The sequence below is a fragment of the Pleurodeles waltl genome, chromosome 1_2 (genome assembly GCF_031143425.1).
Source record: "Pleurodeles waltl isolate 20211129_DDA chromosome 1_2, aPleWal1.hap1.20221129, whole genome shotgun sequence".
In the NCBI taxonomy this organism is placed as follows: domain Eukaryota; kingdom Metazoa; phylum Chordata; class Amphibia; order Caudata; family Salamandridae; genus Pleurodeles; species Pleurodeles waltl.
The window spans coordinates 330,415,226-330,432,025 of record NC_090437.1 but is presented as its reverse complement, the minus strand read 5'-3'; the positions used below and the strand labels follow the sequence as shown (position 1 = coordinate 330,432,025).

Sequence of the window (16,800 nt, the reverse complement as noted above, 5' to 3'; positions counted from 1 at the left end):
CCGGCACTTATTTTTCTGCTTCATGCATTTACTGTGAGCAAAAGACACATATGGGACAGACGTAGGAAGAGAAAAATTTAAATGTGTCACAATGGGAGAAAGCAGAAAGCTGTAAGAGTGAGCTGAAGGGGCAGAGAGTGGCTTTGAATGGATTGAAGAGGCCCGAGGTAGCTTCATGATTACTGTGCCTCAGTATTCTGTGTTTGCACATTTAATTGCAGCAGCCACATGTTTAAGAGGAGGGCTTTGGGCACCGGCACATTTTTATTTACAAATTAAGCACTGAGTACAGGTTCTTTATGGTAAGTGATCTAGTGTGTATAACCTGGTCATGTTAAGGTGGTTGAGAACAAGAAGTATTGTCTTCCTGTATGAAATTTAGAAAAATGGACAGCAATGTCATGTGTTAGTGGAATGGCAATATATAACTTGCATTTCCCACGTTTGGTCAAACACATAACTAGAATAGTTTAATATCTCAAAACCTTCCAAAACAGAAAAGTCTGCATTTTTTTGCATGCCACAGGCAGTCCAGCTTCAAGATATGTTATGTTATATATTGACAATTTATGATCATTTAACAGTATTCTATGCAAAAATCTTTCTAGATAGTATCTTTATTAGCTACAGATTTAAATTCTTACCCATACTTCTTCATACTCTACCCACAACTCTAACACACTGCAGGTAATTTTACATTAATATTGACACTAATTCCTGTAACCAGAATGCCCAAACGTTAGATAATTACTTGGACTACCCCATGACATGGCAAGGATAGGGTACTTTGTGTCAGTTTTAAAAATTCTTCTCTTGACAGCTCAAGGGTTAATTCCCTCAACAATTTTCATATATTAAAAATAATAATTCCATAAGTTATCCTAAAAATGCTATTTTGTTTGCATACCTTTTCAGTTCCTCCAGACTTCGGTTACTTGAATGAAAAAAGTGTCATCAGATCAGCCACTGACTTCATTATTGAAGCAGGAAAGAAAGGTGAGAATCAGCCACTTCAAGAATTGTTTTTTATTGTTTGTTAATTATGCTTTCAAGGGATTGTACAGTGAGAGATTTCAATTTAGATGGTTATGTGAGAGCTAGTAAAAACACATAGAGCAGTATCTTAGCAGCAGATATGTCTCCAGGTAGAAGATAAACAAATAAAATAATTTGGAAAATATACCCAGAGATAATTGTATTTGTACCTGAACAACTTTGATGTGAGAAAGTTATCACAACTGCTGCGTTTTCAAATCTTTCAGGAAATCTGAGTTCAGTATTTAGTTGTGAATCCCAGTAGACAATAATCAACCAGGTTACATCATGATCTTTTATTTGGAGCTCAATGCTTATATTTTGTTGTCTTTGACAAAGGTAACCATCAGAAACCATAGTAAAGCTGGTGTCTATTCGCTAGGAGAAAAAAGACTAGGGATTTGTTGAGGAGCTCCCATGGAAGAAGTTCAAAGTAGAACCAACAGATTGTCCAGCATGAGATTAGCACTACATCATGGGCAAAGATGCAAGGATTTCATAGTGTCAAAAATGTGTGCATATCAATGAAAGGTTATTTGGGGCTGAGAGATTTTCACATTGAAGAACAACATGTTGTCAGTGTTGCCAAAACAACTGGGAAGATAAAAGAGTGGTTATTTCAAAGTGAAAAAAGATTGAAATATAGGCTAGCAAAGTACCCATAGAAATTATTTAATTTTCTTAAGACCCAGTTACTGGCTGTCCTTTAGTTCTGATGAATTCAGTTTGAAACGTGTCGCCTTGAACTGATACCAGTATTATAATCCAAAGTATGCCAACTTCAAATTATTACCTAAACTAATAGCAAATGATCTTAAATTCTTGTAGATGAAGTGCAATGTCGCTGAGTACAACAGAAGCTGCCATCTGAGTGTAAAGTTTGAGAAACTGGGTAGTTTGTTGAGTAGAGTGTGAGCCCTGGTCAAGCAACAGCCACAGTCCCTTGCAGGGTGAATCACAAAAACAATCTCTAAATTAACCTATGCGTAACCCTGGGTAGTGTGGCTCAAAATCAGTCAGGTTTATCTTAGAGGCATTGCATACATTATTTATGCAGCACACAAACATTAATAAAGCGAAAACACAACAAAAGAAAAATCCCAAACCAATTTAGAAAAATAGAATACATTTTAATAAATTATTTGACACCAAAACGGCAAACATCCAAAAACCAGAGTAATGAATTTCCCTGATCGTGTATCCTCGGAAGACAGCCTGTCTTCAGCCTGCATCAGAAGGAAGAAGGAATCTCCCATGGGGTGAAGGAGTCACTCTCCTGCTTCTGCAGGCACCAACTGCGATGACGAAAAGCTGCCTGGATTCCCTCTCCTGCTAAACTGCGTGGATCCTGCATAACAGATGGTGGACTCAAGTGGTCCCGACGGTCCCCTCTTCCAACTGTTCAACTTGGGTGACGGTAAGCCCTTGCCTGCCCACGAAGGACAGTACTCCTTGCATCATTTGCAGCTGCCAAGGCTTGTTGGCATTCTTCCTCCAAGATCTTCGCTTGCAGCTCCAGCCCCCAGCTTTCCTTCCTGCGATAGACAGCTCCCTGAGTGGTTCTCCGATGGCGTATGAGCCTTTCTTGTAGTGCTGTGTGGGCCTCTTCTGCGACTCTCCTGTACCCGTCCTGTGGGCGCTGCCTGGTCTTCTGTGGGCTCTGTGTGTTGCTGAGGGCCCGCTATGACTTCCCCCCCCCCCCCCGGGTACTGTCCACCTGGTCCCTGGCAGTGCCATTTTCCGCTAACGGCGAGCTTTGCGTGGGCTCAGGCTTTTTGGCCGACTCCGACGACGCAAAGCCAACTGCAACCCTTCATCTGGCATGGGGCATCACCTGCACCCTCCAGGAACCCAACTTCATCTTCTTGGGTACAGTACAGTGCTGACTCTTCTTCCTCACTGGTGGTTCACTTCTTGCACTTTCTTCCTGGTGGGTTGGGGCTCCTGTCCTTCCTGGACTCTTCTGTGCTTTTTGGACTTGGTCCCCACTTTCCACAGGTCCTCTGGTCCAGGAATCCATTGTTGGTGTCTTGCAGTCTCTTCCGGGTTTTTCAGTTTTCTTGTGTTCTTCTTTGTGTGTGTTCTAGGAAACTTACTGTGATTTACTCCTGCTTTCCTGGTCGCTGGGGTGGGTTGTGGTATTTACCTTTTGGCTTTCTAAGTACTTCCAGCTCCCCTCTACACACTACACATGCCTAGGTGGGGGACCGACTTCCGCATTCCACTTTCTTAGTATGTGGTTTGTGCTCCCCCAGGCCCATTTCTTCCTATTGTGATTTTCACTAATTGCACTGTTTTCTAACTGTTTTATGCCTATTTCTGCATACTAGTGTATATAATTTGTGTATTACTTACCGCCTATGGGAGTATAGTCTCTATGCTATTTTTGGTATTTGTGTCACCAAAATAAAGTACCTTTATTTTTGTAACACTGAGTGTTTTCTTTCGTGTGTGTGAGCACTGTGTGACTACAGTGGTATTACATGAGCTTTGCATGTCTCCTAGATAAGCCTTGGCTGCTCATCCACAGTTACCTCTAGAGAGCCTGGCTTCCTAAGCACTGACTACATTACACTAATAAGGGACACCTGGACCTGGTATAAGGTGTAAGTTCCATAGGTACCCACCACACACCAGGCCTGCCTCCTACATGCGGTTTGGATACAAGAAGTGTATTGAGCCTGGTTAGCGCTTACATTTGGACTTGGCTGTGGTACAAAGCTGCAGTAAAGAGTTATACCTTAGTACAGTGGTTCCCAACCTGTGGCCCGGGGACCCCCGAGGGTCTGCGAAGCCTCTTCAGGGGGTCCGCGACTGCATAGAAAATTTAATAATAATAGGTTCCAACTATCAGTAATGACTCAGAAGGGGACCCCGGATTCCAATAATGAGTCAGTGGGGGTCCCCGGGCTCCAGTATTGGTAAAATAAGGATCAACAGAAGTCAAAAGGTTGGGAACCATTGCCTTAGTTGTCAAAACTGATGCTGAAAATCTCCAGTGGGACGAAGTAGTAGGCTGTAGCCGAAGACAGTTCCACAAATGACGCTACTCCTTTGGCGAAGGACCTCTGAAACAGATTTACTGCTGCAGAAAATAATGTAGGGGAAGAAGCTGTGAAGGCAGTCCAACCAGTGAAGCACCTCGGGCAGGTAGGCATGCAAGCTGGCCCCAGTCTTCTCCTGGATCTCAGAGACCTTTTTGGCCGAATTTTGTCTAAGTCCTCAGTTATGGAAAATGGCCGTCTGAAAACCTTTCACACCACACCAAGGGGTCATGAGTGGGTGGATACCTCTTGGGGTTCAGGACTCACTCAAGCTGGGTCCAGGTGCGGGTTCAGGATGGTGGGAGCCTGTTATGTCCCTGTGGCTCAATTCACAAAGTCTATAGCTACACACACTCATGTGACCCAAGACAGGCTGCAGGCATAAAGAGCTAAGGGCAGGAAAATTACAACGTTTGAATTGTAATGAAAGAATCCAACGTCAACTTTGTAATTTAAGTGGGTTTGTCATTAGAATTCCATAGATACCAAACATGAGACATCATCCTTCTCTCAATTAGGAATTAGAGCTTAGTAAATGTAATAATGAACCTCCAGTGTTGTCCTATTGAAGGGGTAGCGCTCATGGTAGTGAAAAACAAATTTGGGAGTTTTTCACTACCAGGACATCTAAAACTTAAAAAATACATGTCCTATGTTTAAATTACACAGCACCCTGCCCTATGGGATACCTAAGGCCTACATTAGGGGTGACATATGTAATAACGGAGAGTTTAAGGCTTGGCCAGGGGGGTAAAATGTCAAGTCAACATGGCAGTGTGACACTACATTCAGGCTGCAATGGCAAGCCTGGTACATGTTTTGGAGGGTTACTTACGTGGATGGTATGATAAGTGCTGAAAGCCCACTATTAGCATTCAATTTACAGGCCCTGGCTGTTTGGTATTCCACTCTACAAGGTACTTCAAGTAAGTTAAATATGCGAGCTGGGTATAAACCAGTTTGACCGTGTTTTAGGAAGAGAGGTCGAGCACTTTAGCAGTGGTAAAGTGCACAGAGTCCTAAGGCCAACATAAACAAATTCAGCAAAAAGTGGAGAGTAAATGCCATAGTGTTTGTGGGTGACTGCAGAGAAGGCCAGCTCTAACATAAGGCATGCGTTAGGACGTTGAACCATTATTCATGGCTTGTTACCAGTAATGGTGGTTCAGCATTCAACAAACATGTTTGTTGTCCTTTGTATCATCCTTTTGATGGCACTCACATAATGATGTTTTAGTTTAGCTCTTTCTTAAACACGCTACCTACCAATGGCATGAATCAGCATTATGCTTTCCAGCATATGAATGATGAGGAAGTATAGGAAACAACAATCTAGGATATGAATAACACCACCTGCAGTGTTAGTCTAAATTCTGTTGTCTGGTGCTACCATGGTCACAATGTTTTCAGAATGTCTCTGTTAGATCTTCTGTAGTCACTCTCAGTGTACATTTTGTTCAGTAATTTTGTACCAAGATGCTGGGGATTGAAAGGATCAGGTTAAGTGATAGAAGAATAGACTCTGTCCAGATGTAGTAAGCGACCCTCAGAATATCTTTGCTCCCCCCTCCATCACCTGCAAAACATCAGTACAAGCATCAAGCTTGTGTCCAAGGTTGCCATCTAAAGAGGCTAGAGTAGAAGCAATCCCCATAAAGTCAGGCCTAAATCAAGAGGACCTAAGGCTCAAACCCACTTTAGTAACTGATAAGCAATACTACGTCTATTATCTTCATGCTGAAGAATGGAACAATGCGTGCTATTTCTGAGGCCCTAAGAAGTTAGAACAAAAAATATGATTAAAAGCCGCTGGGTTAGGACTGCAAGATAAAAAGGTCACCTTGCTAATAGATGCAATAAGTGTTACTTCGGTAGTGTCAGTGATCAAGACCCCGTAAGAAAATTACTGGATGTAGAATCAGAGGGTTTCTAGGGGAGTGTGCACATTTATGTTGGAAGGTAGAGTTTAATATAAATAAAAATCAAAGAGGATGGGATCCTTATTGGTGCCCTATACTTTGCATTTAAAGAATTCTGTTTTCACTCTTGGGTTTATATGGTGATCTACTTAGAACCTGAGATGGGATATGATTCATATGTGTGACTGTTATTGTGCGTGTTCTCAAAATGGTGGTGGAGATCTTATGGTTTACTGTAGCAGTGTTGATGTGGTGAAATAGGTTTTAGTTTCCATGAATGTGACATGTTTCTGGTGGGTGTGAGTGGAGTGACTGGCAATATCATATGATATGCTTCTTTAGTGATGTATTATGAGAAGCAGTAAATCATTAAATTGGATTACTTGCTGGAATGTACGATATTTATGAGGACTATGCAGTGCTTAATTTGTGCTTGTTTCCAGTAAGGAGCACCAGCACTTATTTTTGAGGGCCGGCGCTTAGTCTTCTGCCTCAAGCATTTGCTGCGAGCAAAAGACACGTTTGGCAAAGACGGAGGAAGAGAAAAATTAAAAAGCGTCACAATGAGAGAAAGCAGAAAGCTGCAAGAGTGAGCTGAAGGGGCAGAGATCAGCTTTAAAAGGATTGATGAGATCCGAGATGGCTTCAGGATTACGCTGCCTCAGTATTCCGTGTTCGCACATTTAATTGCAGCTGCCTCGTGTTTAAGAGGAGCACCGGCACTTTCTTATTTACAAATTAAGCACTAGGCCTATGTAAATGAAAACTTGGATTAAATTAAAGTTGCTGAATGAATTTTCTGTAAATTGTCAAATCACTCCTTTTATGTATACAATGTAGTGCTGCATTGAATACAGGATAGGTATTAACCCAAGTGTAAACAAAAATGTTGTAAAAAAACGGTTAGGATGCTATCTGTGAGAAATACATCGATCCTCTGCCATAGTATTATGAAGCCATAAGATAAAGGAGTCTGTTTAAAGAATTCTGATTTGATACTAGTCTGGAGTTGAATGGTGGTGGCCTTTTCCAGATTTTCCAAAAGGAAACGTATGTTTGTGATTGGTCTATAGATTTTTTTTAACATTGGTACACTTGTTCTGCAGGGACGACACCCCAAGTCTTTTATAGCTCTATTAGCATCTCCCCATTCTGAAGTGATTTATTGACAAAAAGCACTGTGGTCCCACCCCCTGCTTGCATTGCGGTCAGTAGCAAAAGATCATCTAATTTAGCCATTCCTCAAAATCTGTTCCTAAACCCCTGTCACCAAAATCTCCCAAGAAAGGGAACTGGAGGAGAAGATTCTTTAAATTGACATAAAGGGGGTTATAGCATGTGGAGGATAGAGAGTGGAGACCAACCTAGGCCTCAAGCAAATTAATAAATATCTCAGAACAAAATGGTTGGTGACCCTTCAAAGTATCTTCCCCTTCTGTCCAAATGCAGTTCCTGTTCTGAGTTGACCTTAAGGGTGCCTACTTCCAGAGACTGATTAATCCAAATCATCAATCTTTTCAAATGAACAGTTAAAATTAGCAATTTCATATGCTTCCATTTAGAATAAAATCTTCTCTGAAAGTCTTTCTAAAAGACTGTCGGCCCATCTCAGGTGGCAAAAAGACATCGTGTTTCCTTATCCTGAAGACTGGCTCCCTGAGGCATCATGCCTTCCACTCAAAAATATTGCTGTAGAAGCACTGTGGCTGATGCAACAGCTATGTCTATTTTTAAACCAGCAAAGGTCTTCTCTTGCTCATGAGTCCTTGCTGTTCACCAGACTATCATTATTAGTGGGTTCTCGAAATGTATCTAAAGTGACATCAGTACTTTTGCTGCTTTCTCTAGTAATCTCTTTGAAGTAGATTGCCCTGCTATTGAACATGATTTTAAGTGAGGGGCTATTGAAAGAGAAAAAGAAGAACCAAACATACATTCATGAGGTCAGATGTATGAGGAATATTGTGAATTCCCCGCTTCCTTTCAGAAAGATCCAGCCTACAAACATGGTAGTGGCTCCCAGTGGGCTAATGGTGTTGTTGGGCGCTACTTCGATGTACTTGGTGACACCACAAGAATATATTTGTTGCTCACAGTGGGTGGAGATTTTAAGGGACTGACTCTGTATCCTTTGGAATGGAACCTAGTTGCATGCTCCTTTTATTTTATCTTGTTCGTTACCCACTGATCAGGTGTCAGAGCTAGGACCTTTGTGTTAGTAATCTGGGAGTTACGAGGTGGCTGACCCAAATGTAGTGATCAGGTATCTATAGTGTGCTGTTCTAAAGTTGAGGTTAAATGAGACATAAGACCCCTCCTTCTTCAAAATTCACCCAGCCAGTCACATTCTTGGTCACAGCATGCAGCGAAGTCTCACAATCAACTTTGTTTCCTTAATTCTGGAACTTTACTGATCAGGTGCCTTTTATTATTACCTCGGTACCACAGAGGGGCAAATGGTGGAGAAAACTGCTGTCTTCCTTTGCGCACTTATTCTGTTAATATCACAAGCTAACTTAAACAATTTATGCCACACAAACACACTGTGGCCCATTACATTTTCCGCCTAGTACTGCAAGTATCCCTGGAAAATTCTTAAGTGCTTCTGTCTTCAACTCTTTTATTTTCAGCTAATGAGTTATATCTTTTCCCATTTGTTACATCTTGAGCTTATCTGTTTGAAAATCCATCTCTTTTATTATGTCAGACAATATAGCCTTTTCTGCCTCCATCTCAGCTTTCTTCAATTGGAAGTCTAACACCTAGGGAAAGGAACAGTATATAACAGAGGCAAGCCTACTGTATCTCGGATTCTGTGATACCAGAGACAGGATCCAATAAAGGGAGACTCCTCAATTTGTATGACCTGAAAGTCCAAACTGACTTTTGCAAGGCACACTTACTATCTGTAGCCACTCAATATTAAGCTCACAGGGCTGCCAAGGAAAAGATTTGTGTCACAAATTACTGGTCAGTGCAGGACGTAAGTCCCAAAGAGTCACATAATTTGAACATTGTCATCCTGACTGAAAAAAAATGACAATATCTGGTAGAGACTTTTAGACCCAGATTCCTTACCTTAGAATATTCCCCAGGTGTTAGACTGGATCTGGAAAATCTTGAGCTTTACCTCTGCACTCCAGTAGGTGTCATCGATCAACTCCGGGTTTGTGTCTTCCACGCCAGATGTGACATGCTTTTTGCCTATGTAGGTGTCACCCCAGTGTGCTGACATAAGTTCTTTTTTTCAGCGTCATTAGTGCAGATCTGGAGAGAACTACCTCAGTCCATTTTTTGGACCATTTTGTTGACATTATGTTGAATCCTTTTAATGTTTTGCTCCCATGGTGCAACTATCGATGTCACTTAAAAATCCTTTGGGGTTTAAGCACTGTGGTTCCTGTCACAGGCAGATGTCTGTGACAAATTCCCACCTGGTTTTCCTCTGACGCCTGGAGTCGGGCCACGAATCCAAGGCCTGCCCAAAGTATGAGCCATGAACCTTATATTAGTTTGGGTACTCTCTCTTGGTTGCCTGACATCAATCGACTTAACAATGCTCCACGACCTGGTCTCAAGGAAGGTCCCGGGTCTGTTCACAGAGCTGTTCCCAGTGGTCGTCCTCATGCTCAAAGTCACTATCAGGTAAGTTGCATAGGAAATCCAGAAAGTCTAAGAAATTGAACACTCTTCAACTTCACCATGCCGCTCCAAGTCTTCAAACAAGGCAGAGGAACAGCAACACAAATTTAGGCCCTGTTCCCATACATCAGCCAAACAGCCAGGGTCTGGGTCTGCTCTGCTTCTTCCATAGTTTCCCAGAGGTGGAGGCCCCCTGCCCAATTAAAGGAGTTTCATGAGGCCATGCACCTTATATTTGGGTGAACTAACCCCTCTGAAATGCCTTTGGGCCCCACAGGTTCAGCAGGTGCCCCTACTGGATTCTCGAACTGGTGGGTCGGCCCTCAAAGTCAGTCATGCCCTTTGGATCTATTCCTTGATACAGATAGTCTCTCATTGTGAGGCCACGACTTTCCCTGTGCCTGTTCCAATGGCACCGTTCCTGGCACGGCATATGCCACTGTTGTACCCGATTCCGATATGGAGCGAGATCAAGGTCCCCCGAAGTCAACACCAACAGGAACCAAATCCTCTGAGCTGGAGACAGTGCCTCCTTTCATTGACAAGATCTGTGAGGAATAAGATTGGGGTGAATCTGAAGATCCTTATGGTTATCCTGACCCCTTGGAAGAGTCCAAAGATATATATGGGGTATGAGGAACTGGCAGATGCCAGTGGTCTAGAAACCTCTCTAGACACTGGCCTAGTCTTGCTTCATAGTGTAGCTATGGAGGAAGAGATTTCCTTTGCCATGATGGCGTGGAGGGAGGCTGGCAATTAAGACAAACATCTTGACCAGTGCTTCAGTGGGTAGTTGCCACCATAGAAACTCTTCTTTCTTTTAATGAAGCCTTCACTGATGTCCTGCTCATGGAATGTGCCAAGTTCTGCACAGAGGCTCCATTGCAAAGGACAATTGCCTGCCAACGTCACCTCGCTTCTGGGGACCCATCTTTACTCATACAGCAGCATACCCCAGTCTGGTTGTCCACATCCAAAGTCAACCCTGACGCGTTCCCTACCACACCATCGGCTATGGAAACCAAGAGGCTGGACACCTTCTGCAAGATAATTTTAGCTTCCACCAGCCTTACACTGTTGTCAGTGAACACCAAGTCCCTCTTGGGCCGATATTCCTCCATAGTTTGAGAATCAGTTGTCCAAGTTCTGCCCATGGTCTCGCAGGAGGCCCAAGCTATCCTGTTCCAGGCTATTGCCAATGGCAGGAACACAGAAAAGTTCACTATGTGCTGTGGCGATTGCTTCTTCAGTGGCATGCTGTCTGCATGCCTGGTTGAGATCTGTTGGCTTTTCATAGTAAGTCTAGGCATTCCCTTGTTCACATGTCTTTCAAAGGCACTTGATTTTTTGGAGATAAGACAGATTCAGCACTTGAGTATTTCAAAGACAGCAGTGCCACCAGTACGTCTCTTTGACTCGTCACGGTCCCACGCCAGCACCAACTCTGCCTTTCGCCCCTACCATGGCTATGGTAAGGGCTACATACTACATCTATTCCTGCCCAGCCACCAGGCTCCCCAGTACTTTTGTGGTCATGGCTGGGGTTCCCACAAGCATTGTGGAACACAAGACCAGAGATCTGCCCAGTCTGCCACCCCCATCAGCCGTACCAACAAACTCCTTGAATATGCTCTTGTACCATAATGGGCCACCAGTCGGTGGCAGGATCAAGCACCACCTGTCCTGATGCTAGTACATCACCTCGGACTGGTGGGTGCTTCAAATTGTTCAGTGGGTGCGTGGAAACAGGCTTTTGCAAGTTCACAGCTACTTTTGGCCCCCATTGTTGACTACTAGGCACTAGTGTAATGATTCTGAAATGCCCTGAGCCCTGCTAATCAAGTCTCTGTGCATGTGCTTTGACCTTTTAAAAGATACATGGTAGATTGCCTTACACTCAAATGGCATAGCTCAACTTACTTCTAAGTCACTTGTATATGGGACAAGGGGGACCTAGGGCCCGTACGTTGAAGTGTTTCTCGTGAACTGTAATGCTAGTCATGCCACCACGAGTGTGACAAGATAAAACATGCCTCCCACACTTATACTGCAGACTGGTAGAGCAGTTCTAAACTGCTAATTCGACTTTGCCATTTAAGGTAATGGCAAAGCACAGTCCTCTGCAAAAGATCTTCAGTGGTAGCTGATGAACTGCGATTGGGTCACCCAGAGTTCAAGTGGTGACAGATGTGTCACTTCTGGATTGAGGTGACCTTCTGGGAGAGGTGTACATCAGAGGACTCTTGTCTCTGGTAGACTCAGCTCCACTTCAGCTTCTTGGAGTTGAGAGTGATCCGCTTAACATTGAAAGCCTTTCTCCCTTTCATTAAGGGAAGGCTAGCTAGTGTTCATGGGGAGGAGCTGGTCAGACTGATCACTGAGACAGACAGTTAAGCGCTGAAGGACTACTTGGCCCAGTTGGTCAGGACCCTTGGTAGATTGGGCCCCAACAAATCAGGAGTGAAAGGCTTAAACCCCCTTGGTTGAGCCAAGTAGCTCCTGCTTTCCTTTTGGCCCTCTGAAAGGGGTGCTGACAATTGTAATCACTCTTCACCTTGCACATCTTCAGTGACAATCCAGGGATCACAGTCCATATTTTAATTGCAAACATTAACTTTCATAAAAAGAATTTTAAAAAAAACGAAAGGGGTTGCTGTTACAAGAGATCAGTGGACTAACTTTACTTGTGGTGCTAGTAGAAATTCTCCTTGATGCATCTACTGCATTTCAGAACCATAGAGCATGCAGATACTAATCAGTACCTATGCTAAAGAGCTGAGGGGCGGTACCATTTCATCACAGTTGGTTGAGAAGACCAGTTTACAGTGGACCTTGTTCCAGTGCTCATGACTGGTAACCCGCCATACACCAAATTTGGAATTTTTCTAGTCACTTAGCTAGCCAGGAGGCTTTTATCCTCATTGAAGGACTACATTTAATATGAAACTCAATGTTTAAAGATTTTGAAACAATCCAGTATGAAAACCCAGCATGAATTCCAACATGGATATTGTGGGTTCAAGCATGTGGTGAATTCATTTTGCAATTTCTCTAGCAAATTGCATTAGATGCTGTGAAAACTCTGTCACCTTGTAGCACTCAACAAACAAACACGAAGAGTGGAGAGCAGATGATACCAATTGACCTTTCACCTGTGTGCAAGCCTTTTCCTTTTGTTATCAAGATTTGATTGTTTTAGAACTTGTGATATGTTGTTTGCCTTTTGGTTTACAACAGCCATCACCTTCAAACCAATTTCTTTCCAGGTGCATATAACAATGTCAAGTAGGACTCAACATCTTCTAAATAGAAATAAACAAGGTTATTTGAAACCTCCATGATGGTGATGAGAGTGGGATGCCCATGAATAGGAATAGCCATTGTTTCTGCAGTGTGGGAACCTGGACATTGAAACATCTGCCTCTGGGCTTCAGTAAATGATTGCTTTTATGACCTCATTTTCTTTACTTGCATAGCCCTTTGCTGTCCCTGTAACACACGTTCCATAAAGGGAGCTATGATACATACTGAAGACAGGACTCTTTTACAAATCTCACTTACCTGTTGTTTCCAACCTTCAATACTTCCTTCTGTTTTTTGCTGGCAAGTTTCAGCGGTATGCCCCTCTTGCCTTCTCAGATCCTGACACCAGTGCCTCTCAGTAGTCCATTCCCCCCACAAGATATAATAGAACTGTAACAAAGCTTTTTGCACTGGAGACACCATTTCATGCACCTACCAGTGCATATTGTACCTCATAAAGGTTCTGAAAACCTCCCTCTTCAACCAGTAGTTGATTCTGGTAAGAAGATCATGTCATAGGTACTTAGCGCCAAGAAGTTTTCCAATTGACTTTGGGGAGACAAGAGGCCAGGTATATAAAGACTAAGCTCTCTAAAACAGATCTCAAATTGCACCCTGCCATCTGAAAATGCATCCTTATTTTGGGAATCAACCTTTGTACTAACAGTTCACTTCCCAGGATGTTGCAGACGACCTGCTTATTTAAAATGCATTAGGCACATTGCACTTTGTGACCCCCTGTAAATAGGTGGAATCACAGGGAAGATGGCTCTTATAGAGCAACATCACAAAATAAAATGATGGGCGGAGTATTTAAACTTTTCAAACACTCACCCCCAGTCACAGATCTGGGTTTAATCCATTGTTATTTTGCTTGCCACGTCACCCCAGTTCGGACCCAGCCATATGCAAATCAGTCTTGACCCTGCTCCCTATGGTAGTAGTGCAGCCCGAACTGCCAAGCCAGGTCCTCCCTGGCCTGGCAAGCATCCTGGGACCAGTTTCAGGGTATCACTCTTTATCAGCCAGGCTAGCTTGAATCCAGTGGCTCAGCAAGCAAGGGACCCAAGTCTGGGCATACCCTAGCCACTCAGGGCGCACAAGGCAACATCACAAAATAAAATGATGGATGGAGTGTTGAAAGTTTGCACACACTTGCCCCCAGTCACAGATCTGGGTTTAATTCATCGTTATTTATGGAGCATCAGACCACCATCCCAGTGATTGCTTTCCAAAAATATATATTTTTATGTTTTTAAAGCAGCCTATTTCCTCAAAAAGAAACAGTACCACTGTCCTCTCCCCCTGATGATGCCACCATGATTGCCAGAGGGGAAGGGTTCCAAAACTGACCCCTTTTCAAATAACTTACTACCCCAACTTGAGAGTCAGTAACTTGAGAGTCAGTGTGTTTCTGCCAGATTTACAGATGCAAACGACTGATATATCAAGGTCTGAATCGTTATTTCGAAGGGACTCCTAGAATGCTACCCTTTCAAATAAATGCTCAGAAACTATTCTAAACCAAAGTAACTTAGAGACACCTTTCTGAAACGCTAAATGGGATTAGTACATTAGACCAGTGGTTCCCAACCTTTTGAATTTTGTGGACCCCCACTTTATCATTACTGGAGCCTGGGGACCTCCACTGAATCTTTCTTGGAATCCGGGGACCCCCCCCTGAGTCATTACTGAAAGCTGAGGACCTAATTTGTTAATATTATTTAATTTTCTAAGCAGTCGCGGACCCCCAGGGATCCCCTGACCACAGGTTGGGAACCACTGCATTAGACAAAGGTTTTTCCCAGTCTCAAACTGGTATTTAGCAACTTGAAGAGTGTGCAACTGTTGCAAAACTTTATATATGAGGTTCCAGATATGGAGCAAGGAGAGGAGGGACATATCGCTCCATTAGATATTTCACCATACAGTGCACACTAATGGGAGGAACAGAGGATGTCTGCTAAAGTTGTAGGCACTTAGTCTAGCCGGCTGAGAGTAGCTCCAGAGCTGCAAACCTCCCCATCATCTCGAGGACCGATTGGAGAAAGAATTTCTATGAATTGGAGCTGGAGCCTCTCTGCATATTTTTGTCACCTTCAAATAAGTCACTTTGTCTTTTCATTTACCTTTAGGTCATAGGAATACCATCTTCCAGTAATTTAATTGCGGTAAGAGATCATACAATATCACTCCCTGTGTTGTCACTGATGTGATGGTCAATTGGCCTCACTGTATCAGTCTTCAAATACCAGAGTTCTAATAATCAGCAGTTTAGAACACGTTTCACTTCCACTGGTCTTGTCTTGATTAACTGCACTGCATTGGTATGATAGGGCAGATCAACACAGGATATATGTCATTTTGTGTATCCTGAAGTTTGTCCTATCTCTGAAAGAGACCTAGTGCACACTCATCTGGGGAGCCGACGTGGAGCAAACGTCGACAATCGTTCCATGTGCACCTCCCTGTCATTTCCGGAAACACTTAAACCAACTTGTATGGGGCTGGCATCATCTAGTTTCAATTAGCTACAGAATGAAGTATAATGTGATGGAAATCATTGTAGGTTATAGAAATAATTATTCTCTGCCATCTAGTGGACGTTGGGCCTCCTGATCAGAAATCTTATTTGCAAGTCACTGAGTGATTAAGGTGCAACAGTGTTAGAGAGAACACTGTGTCCAGATAATATTAGGCCTCCAGGAGTCTGTGGCGGGGATTTTCTTGGGTCTTTTACCTCATACCAGCACCCCAAAAGGCCCTGGATTCTGTCACAAATGGCACCTGTTGACTTATAACTTGGAAATAAATGGGCAAATCAGTAGTATCAGAATAAAAAAATAATAAAAAAAGGTAAATTCCTTGAACATGTCTGTCAGTAGCAGCATACATTTGTTAAAAAGGACCAGCCATAGAGGTGTCTAATCTTAGGCCTCTCACTCCATCATTGCTAGACCTTTGATAGAAGCTGCCTATATATATATATATATATATATATTCAATGGCATGTGTAGCTGCAGATACACATGCTTTGCACATCCCGCCATCTAGTGTTGGGCTCGGAGTGTTACAAGTTGTTTTTCTTCGAAGAAGTCTTTCGAGTCACGAGATCGAGGGACTCCTCCCCTTTCGGCTCCATTGCACATGGGCGTCGACTCCATCTTAGATTGTTTTTTTTCCGCCATCAGGTTCGGATGTGTTCCTTTTCGCTCTGTGTTTCGGTTCGGAAAGTTAGTTAGAATCTCGGAAAATTCGACGGTATTGTTTGCGTTCGGTATCGGGTTAGTTACTACAGATCAACACCGATTTTTGAAGAGCTCCGGTGACCCTTCGGGGTTTTTTCAATCCCCCGTCGGGGCCTGGTCGGCCCGGCCACGTGTCTCTTCAAGGCTGATGGAATGGACCCCATTCCGCTTCTGCCCAAAATGTCACAACAAGTATCCGTATACAGATCAGCACCTGGTCTGTAACTTGTGTTTGTCTCCAGAACACAAAGAAGATACTTGTGAAGCCTGTCGAGCGTTTCGGTCGAGGAAGACATTAAGAGACCGAAGAGCGAGAAGACTGCAAATGGCGTCGGCGCCGACAGGACAAAGGCATTTGGAGGAGGAAGAAGAAACCTTCTCCATCCAAGAGTCTGACTCGGACGAGCTCGATGAAGAAGAAACGCCTAAAACCGTGAGTAAGACGTCGAAACATAAAACTCACGCAAAGAGCCCTGGGGCCGGTCGAGGCCCTACTGAAGGTAACGGCACGAAGTGACAACAGGGTGGGGGAGGGGAGAGGAGTTAGGGAAGAGGATGCCCTACCCCCCCCCCTTACCATTTAATACCTAATGGCGGTTAGCGGCTGGG

General features: G+C 43.4%; 1 protein-coding gene across 1 annotated transcript in view; it reads left to right on the top strand.

Moving 5' to 3' along the window:
* FOCAD (focadhesin) overlaps positions 1-16,800 on the top strand; it is a 1,081,710-nt gene that overhangs the window by 838,459 nt on the left and 226,451 nt on the right. Inside the window, exon 35 of the mRNA XM_069239095.1 lies at positions 916-996. Coding sequence (XP_069095196.1) covers positions 916-996 — 81 coding nt within the window. The remainder of the gene's footprint in view (positions 1-915; positions 997-16,800) is intronic.